General features: G+C 36.9%; 1 protein-coding gene and 1 long non-coding RNA gene across 2 annotated transcripts; one reads left to right on the top strand and one right to left on the bottom strand.

Annotated features, from left to right (window-relative positions):
* Positions 1-3,629: 3,629 nt before the first annotated feature.
* LOC126634260 (jasmonate-induced oxygenase 3) lies at positions 3,630-6,090 on the bottom strand. The gene is made up of 3 exons (XM_050304769.1): positions 5,420-6,090; positions 4,817-5,186; positions 3,630-3,973 (listed from the first exon to the last, which is right to left on the bottom strand). The coding sequence occupies exons 1-3, from the start codon at positions 6,031-6,033 to the stop codon at positions 3,755-3,757; spliced, it is 1,203 nt and encodes a 400-aa protein (XP_050160726.1). The 5' UTR covers positions 6,034-6,090; the 3' UTR covers positions 3,630-3,754.
* Positions 6,078-6,836, top strand: LOC126634261 (uncharacterized). The gene is made up of 2 exons (XR_007627263.1): positions 6,078-6,174; positions 6,512-6,836. It is a non-coding gene; the product is annotated as an uncharacterized LOC126634261 (long non-coding RNA).
* The last annotated feature ends 1,767 nt before the right edge of the window (positions 6,837-8,603 follow it).

Genomic DNA, 8,603 nt, shown 5'->3' with positions numbered 1-8,603 from the left:
TCATAAAACTTCAAATTTAGGGATTATACTATAAATATTCTCTCCATATTCCTTTAAGCATAAAAAAAAAATTTCTTCAAATTTTTAAATGAATACTAAAAAATGGTGATGAGAGTCGGTAAATAGGGAATTCGAATGAAGATGCTCTAGGAGCAAGTCCACTGGTTTCCAAAAGACAAAGGCAAGGGCTGCTTAATTATCCAAAACACAGAAAAAAGTGCTCCAGCATGCCATTTTTGGAGTGCTATTCGTAGGCTCCACCAAGCCAGTTAGGTTGGTCAACCAACTCGTGTTAGGCCTTGAGCTTAGCGTGACGTCAGCAAGTGGAAGGCAGGCACCATAATCGGGAGGCAGATTGTCTGCCCTCCTATTATGGTGCCCTTCCCATCCTCTTTTATTTGTGCGGTCACGGTTAAGTCACGTCAACATTTTATATTGATTTTTTTTATAGAGATAACAAGATAAAAAGCAATAGGAATATAAAATGTTGACGTGACTTAACCGTAACCACACAAATAAGAAAGGATAGGAAGGGCACCATAACAGGAGGGCAGACAATCTGCCTCCCCATAATAGATGCTAGCCGGCAAAGCCCAACGGCTGTCTACCCTTCGTGTCCTAGGTTGTTGGTTTCGAAGGTTAAAAAAAATTGAAAATCCCATCATTATGCCACATGGTATAATCTGGTGTGTTGATTCCAAAACAATTTAGAAAATCAACGAGCATAATTCAATAGTAAAAAATACTAAAAATTTTTAACCCAACCATCTTCTTCATTCCTCATACCACAACTTAATATGTATTGTTATTGCAATCTCCTTAAACACACTAGCACTTAGTACTATGGTTTAGTGTATTCCTCTTCATTGGTAAGTAAGATGTCTTAGGTTCGGTTCTCGCTAAAGGCGGATTTGAACCACTTTATTGATAGCTCATTGTGAGGCTTAGCCCACTCTCCCACCCTTTTAGTGTAGATTATATCGTTTATTAAAAAAATAACACACTTACAATTAAACGCACAACACAAATAGAAGATTGGGTGAAGACGCGTGGCTCTACTTGAATGGTCGAGAATCTTAGAAATATTATTAATAGATCATGATGTGTGGCGTCATGAAAATGGTTGAAAATCTCATCGAAAATCTAAGGCAATAATGATGCATGGAGAATAACACCAACAAAGCATACAAAAAAAAATATGTATTTATGAATAGTAATCGCTCTAAACCCTTACTTAATAGTGGAGTTTCACAAAGGTAATTATCATTGAGAGTGAATAGTAAAGGCAATTCAACTTCCTTGTCATTACCGTCCTAAAACGAGGGGTTAGTATGTTTGAAAGGGACAATTCATTTCAGAGCAGTTCCACCGGAGGTGGAATAGCCTGGCACCCAGTGGAAAAAACAAGCTGGGACTTAGCCAATTCACTCTAACTTGTGGAATAGACTGGCACCTAGCCCAAGCCAGTCTACGGGCCGGCCTAAAATCGACAGAGGAAGGAGACGGCTCATTTAACGCCATGTTGACATCATAGCTACCGTCTCTCTCATCCGGAACCCCATCTGATGCCTGGAACCCGATCCCTGGAACCTTATCAACCCCCTTCCCCTGATAAGTCCATATATTCAACGCCATGTCCCCCTTCCCCTTGCGAGCTCTGGCGAGGAAACGACGACGGGGTTGCGCTGCCCTATGCGGAGGAGGAAGCAGTCGCCGAATTTCTTAGCGAGGTCGGTGGGATTACGGTGGTTGAGGTCGTCGCCGACCTGGAGCCAGTTTCCAAAAACGGGTACGGGTATGAGACTAGGCGAGAGCTTGAATTTCTTGCCACGGAGAGACCCAGAAGGTTCTCTTCCAGGAAGAGGAGGTCCATTTTTGGGGGAGCGTTGGTGTGGTGAATAGTTTGGTGGGTGTACGGAGCATTGGTGTGGTGAGGAGGAGGTCCATTTCCAGAAGAAGAAGGGAAGAAGAAGTCAGAAAGTAAAAAACCAAATTATTATTTTATAATAAAAATTAATAATATTTTAATAAAATTGACTAGGCTATTTAGTTTTAGGGGTGGAGATGCATTGGTCTATTACTGTTCATTAGAGTCTATCACTGTTCACTGGAGTGGATAAATGGGCTGGATGTAGGGATGGGCAAATACCCATTGGTTATGGGTAACCGCGGTTACCCGCTCATTTAAATTAAACGGTTACGGTTATGGGTAACCGTTTAGATAAATAAACGGTTATGGGTATAACCGTTTACCCGCGAAATTTAAATAGGCGGTTATGGGTATTAACCGCGGTTATAAACGGGTAACCGTTTACCCATTTATTTTATATATGTAAAACTAACACAAACCATGTTCTCGATCCAATAATACTTAGCACCCAATAAATTAGCAAGGAATTCATCGGTCATTTTCTCAATAACACTGCTACAGGAATGATGATTCTCATCATCAAGGAATTTGCCAAATTAATTTAAATTTCTTGCAGGTAATCGTGAAATTGACAAAAATGCTTTGACAGAAATGTCTTCTAAACAATTTTTGTAACCCAATAATACTTAGCAAATATTATATTTACCTTCATTGGTAACAGTTAAAAATATTATCCGTAAACTATTATTTCAATTATTGGAATGGTATAAGAACTTAAAAAATTAACATACAGAAATATATGATGAATATACCTATAACAGTGTTTAATTGTCAAAAAAAAAAAAAAATTATGACATTTTTTTTTTTAAATTTTCAAGTTGTTAAAAAGCATGTAGACGGTTGAAAAAAGGGTAATGGTGAAAAAAAAAAGATAAACGGGTTATAAAGGATAAATGAGTAAACGGGTATTAAATGATTACGGTTAAATGGGTATGCAGTTATGAGTATGGTTAACCGTTTATAAACGGTTATAGGTATGGGTATAACCGTTTAAGCAATTACCCAACGTGTAAATGGTTATGCGGGCATAAGCATAAACGGTTATGGGTAAATAACCGCGGTTACCCGTCCGCCATAACTGTTGCCCATCCCTAGCTGGGTGCTGGCACAAAGTCCTTAGAGGTGGACTTGCTCTCAGAAATCTACATTTTTGTAGCTCACATTTTCTGTTTTGCGTCTCTCCAAGACTAAGTAAATTTTGGAGCTCTTGACACGAGGCATGGCGGCATAATCTTCTCTCATCAGAATAGAGACTATTCTTTGTAAATTTAATTGATATCTTTGGATGTGTTACATTAGTATTCTTCCACTGTGCATAATTAGGTTCTTTGATTGCATTACAGGTATTATTAAAGGTTCATTAAACTCTCAGAGCACTCTAGTCTTATTTTAATTTCGGACTTTAATTTATTTGTTCTTTTTACATATCACTTGCTTATATGACTTCGTCACTTTTTGAGTGTCGACTAGTATGCCTCGATTTTGGTGTTCATGTGGATATTCGAGTCCGGATGTGCCACACGTTGGCATGTGTGGCTTCTTGTTATTGCTCTAGAGATTTCCCATATCATTTTTCCTAGATAAGGTTTATTTTGAGAACGTTGACAATTCTGTCCTATGTAAATTCTCGATCATTTTAATAAAATTTTATCCAACTAAAAGAATGATATAAATCATCATGACGACTACAAGCTTACTATTAACTTCAAATTTGCAAATTCACAATGTATAAAATAATTCCAAGATCATCCAAAATACATCCACACATTCACATGTATATACTACCCTATTTGAAAATTTCAAATAACTTGACGAGTAAATGCATCAGAAATGGCTTGACAAGTATACTGAAAATTGGTAGAAAAGAGTAAGAAGTATAGCCACTATAACTTGTTGACCAAGCGAAATAGTATTTTCCTTGCTGCTTTGGAAGTTTGTAATGAAGCTTGGAGGAGAATAGAGGAAAGCCATTGAAATACATTCCTCCTCACCTCTAAAGATTGGCCTTCCAATCACATGCTTATACTGGCTGCCACTCCATGCCTTTTAAAAGAAGAAAGAAATTCAATTAGCTTATTTGAGGACACCTCAAATTGCATCATTTTATTTCTAAGCAATCTATACACGCACACATATACAGTCTACTTCTGTTGAGGGGTCTCTCAAATAAGCTTAATTGAGGGACACCACTTTCCATAATTTTTTGAACTATACAAACTGTCAATATTTTAGGACATTATTCATAGATCATCTTTGCAAAAACTCAAACAAATGCAAAACTACTAAAACATCCAATTGTATTGAAGAAAATAGATGAATACGGTTTTTCAAATAGACATTGTACGACTATTCTTCAATCCAAAGGTCAAATGGTTTCGGGGTTGAGTGATTTTTGGTATAGATAATCTTTGAGTAATGACTTAAAACATAGATAACTGAATCGTTGAAATACGATATAGAGTGAGTTTTACAAAAAATCTCCAATAAAATAATTTGAGAAATCTATATATATGTGTGTGTGTTTGGAAAATATTTCGATGAGGGCATCTCTGAACAGGTGGCATTAGATATAAATCACAAAATAGAATGATGGTAGAAGGTACAAATGTTCATGATGGTGGGCTTGCAGCCATCAAATGAGTTGCTACAAAGCAAGGGAATACCCGACTTTATTGCAACTTTTAGACACTAAAAGCAAATATATTCAGAAACTTTGAAAACAATGACACTAAAAGTAAATATATTCAGAAACTTTGAAAACAATGTAGCATATAAACTAAAGCAATATATGCCATTTAGGAGACCAAGTAGTTATAATGTTGGCTTTATAATTAGAACTTTGAATTATATACATAATACACAGTAATCCAAAGTTAATTTAATTACCTGTATTTGGTCCCCAGTGGTGACTATTAGGGCATTTTGAACTGGGATAAAAGAAACCCAACCTTTCTTGGAGTAAACATGGAACTCTGAAGAACCATCACAGATATGGAAACACAAGGCATGAGAGTAATCAGTCCCTCTAATCAGCATCTTAATCACATCATATCTCAGAGACCTATCCCATTCATCTTGTAACACATTCTGGCTATGCTTGTACAAGCAACAAACCGTCCCAACTTCTTTCCTTTGCACCATTTCATCATTTTTGCTTTCTCCATGAATGATTTTTTCTTGAGAATTAATCAACAAGCTTAGTAGAATTTTCTCACAGACCTTCTCAATATTTGTCATAAGGGTCTCTAGTTTCTCACTGCACAGCAAAAAGTTTGGGATTGTAACATTTCGTCCGATCAATCGACATGCTTTATTTTAATGAAAAAAAAAATGTTAAAACCAAAATCAAATAAAATTTTCCACAATTGACTAGTTACGTTAGTTTAATAATATTTCTCTTCCTAGCATTGAAGTTAGTCACAAGTTGGAAGTCTGTTCTGAACTTCTGATAAAAAATTAATATTCTTTAAAACCGGCAGTTATAAATACCTGAAATTTGAATATCCAATTGGGGCAATTCCATCCATTGCCAACTTCAAGCCTTGGTCTCTACACCAAACAAACTCTTCACTCAATACATTGTCAGCCTCCTCAGCATGAACTTCCTCGAACCCGTATGGCTTCTCCGGTGACCTAGTAACCTCCGCCCTCTTCTCCAGTGACACGCTAAAGATTCCCGTGGCGGCAGCCTGCACTGACCCCACAAGCTCACTTGAAATTCCATGGTTCACCAGCTGAAAACATCCATTTCTTGCTATGGACTCCACCACCTTGCAAAGACTAGCGTCACATCCATCCGAATTCAGGGCTGCAAAATCAATTGTGGGAGGATTGTTTTCAATAGATATTTGCTTGGGGAAGAACTTGTCTGGCAAGATGAGGTCAGGGACTTGGAGGGAGTGTTCGAGGAATTCGGTGAGGACTTCATCGTTTGCGATTGATGATAGGCGACCAGAGGCAACGGGAGAAGGCGGCGGGGCACGAAAATCAACAGGGTTTTCGGAGATTGGTTCCGGGGAGGTTGCCATTGGGATTGGAAGGTAGAGAGGTGAGTGATGGAATAAGCTCACTTGTTCTAGTTCTTGTGCACAATGACATATCATGCTATATATGTATCTTTATTTCTTTATTTTGTTGCTAAAGAAAAAGAAAAGCGGAAATATTCTACTTTGTTAAGGAGCAGCAATGATGGCATGTCTGGGGCTTCACTTACATCCCAAGAACGATCAATGATCACCCACAAGGTCTTTCACTTTTTTGTTTTGCTTTTCTTTTTCTCACTTTCTTTACAGCTCCATTGTTAATATTCTCTCTCATAAAAGGAAAATATTCAAATGGTGAAAGGTGTACATGTTAGGATGGTTCGGTTTCAATCGGCTCAGTTTTTGCCGAAATCGAAAATCGATAAGAAGTTATTGTTTGATTTTTTTTACGGTTTAGTTTGACTTTAATTCGGTTTTATCGGTTCAGTTTGTGTTGGGTTCGGTTTCTTTTTCTTCTTTTGAAGCTAAACATTTCAAAATTTACATGTACGAAATCATATGTTTTTCATCATGAAGACTGATACTGCATCATTGGCAGATGGACTAAGGAGCAAGGGGTCAGCTGACCCCAAACTTCGATAAATATTTATGGATAATTTGGATGCTGTCCCTTTAAAGATTGGAGTTGAATTTATACATGCCCTTCAATTGTTTGATAAAATGCTTGAAAGAAGAGTAGCTGTTCTTATTATTATTTTTTTAAATATTACTTGACCAAAGCGATGTCATTTTAGGCAAGTTGGTTTAATAAAATAAGAAAAACACCAACAACCAAAATTATAATAATAGTCATGTGTATTTGCTAATTATATTGCTTTGGTTTTATTGGTTACTACTGCTTCAGTAGAGAGCCATTTTTGCTATGAACATTGTGAAGAGTCTATTGTGTAACTGTTGATCCAAAAACTATCTACTTACGTGGCTTGCAGGCCGATTAATTAATAAGCTAATTACGTCATTCGGTTGAATGTGGGGCATGCTAACTCGTCAGCCGAGTTTGGCCGGGGAGTAAAATATGTTGATGTGGCGTTGGGCGGGCTGCTGACTTCTTGATCTCACGACTGCGGCCGAGGAAGGAACCTATCTCGGCCTTCAGGTTCTAGAGCCTGAAGACAAGGCTGCTAGTTATGCAAAGTTCAATATCAAATTCTTCTTTCAATGTGCCGAATGTAGTAACTTGGTAACACCTCACTTCCTCGAGAAGGCTAATGAGATTACCTCTTCCAACAAGGACTCGAAAATCCTTATCAACCAAGACTTGGATAAATAATCAGTCGGTCTTGAAGTAGTGCTGTTTATCAAAACTGAAGGTTATTCAAACTAAAGTTGTTGCTGGCTGCCTTCACAGTGCTGTTTATCAAAATTGAAAATATGTCGGCGGGAAAAAAAAAAAATTCTCTCAAGGTGTTTGAGAGGTTTGCGCAAGGTAGTTGTGTGTTGAATTGGAAGGGCTTTGAATGATGCATCCCACTCTCCATTTATAGTAGCGATTTCCCAAATAATCGAACTAGAATATCACTCAGACTGAAATTCCTCATCCCAATCTGATTCGATCTCGACCAATCCTAACCTCTATGGGACTTTGAACCAAGCTCTTTAATCAATCGGATTCATCCCTTGAAGTTCGACATCTGCTCTGACTTAGAAGTTTTTTAAACTCCAGAGAGTCCCTCTTGTATTAGGATTCAACCATTTCTTCTTTATTGAGGTGGAAATCACATTCTAATAGACCTTGACCGAACTCTACTGGGCTCGACCCATGGTAGAATATTCTTGATACTCCTAATTGGACTGAGAACCCTGGGCTTGGCCCAAAATGATATTTTGGGCCCAAACAGTAACCAAATGGAAAATCAATAGTTGAGTGATAGCATGATAGTTTACATTGAGAGCAGTGTTTTTTCTTTCATTGATAATGAAGGTATAATTAAACGTTTTCAAAATATAAAAACGTTTGTTAACTATTGTAAATTGTATTGTTATTTGTTCTACAAGTTATGAATAATTGAACTATAGTTTAGTTTTTAAGGTAATTATGTGTCTAAAAAATGTTTGTGAACTTTTACACGTGACTCTCCAAATAATTTTTCTTCGATCCACCACTGTACTACATCACATTCCTTTGAAAAAGCAAAAAATAAAATCAAAATTGTACAAAAATGCAAGTGCCACGGACTATCAACTAAAGAACCTAAAATGCAGTGGAAAATGCAATGGGAGCTGAACTGCCCTATCAACTAACTAAAGGCAGAATAAGAAGTTCTCAGTCATACAATTTGTAAAAATTTGTTGAAATTCTCAAAATACGAAATACCGAAACTAAAGGCATCACGCTACTTTCCTACTTGTAATAATTCATAGAGCACTGAGGCTCATTTCATCTACTCCAAAATTTTAATTTGTAAATTAGAGTTTCAATACGAGTTCCTAATTGAAATGTTTTAATAACTTTTTTTTATTTATCTACATGGCACAATGATTATCACATCAGTAAAAACTTGGGACCTTCAGTTGTCACATTATTACTTAACGGTTAAATTGAGGGTTTGACTAACAAATGTATGAAATTGCAACTACATGCAATTTTGTGTATGAAATTAAAATGTTTTAAAGATGTTCTATGAGATTGC

This window comes from Malus sylvestris, chromosome 9 (assembly GCF_916048215.2).
Source record: "Malus sylvestris chromosome 9, drMalSylv7.2, whole genome shotgun sequence".
NCBI lineage: Eukaryota > Viridiplantae > Streptophyta > Magnoliopsida > Rosales > Rosaceae > Malus > Malus sylvestris.
Note: the sequence above shows the minus strand (reverse complement) of the source record. Positions and strands in the feature narration are given on the sequence as shown.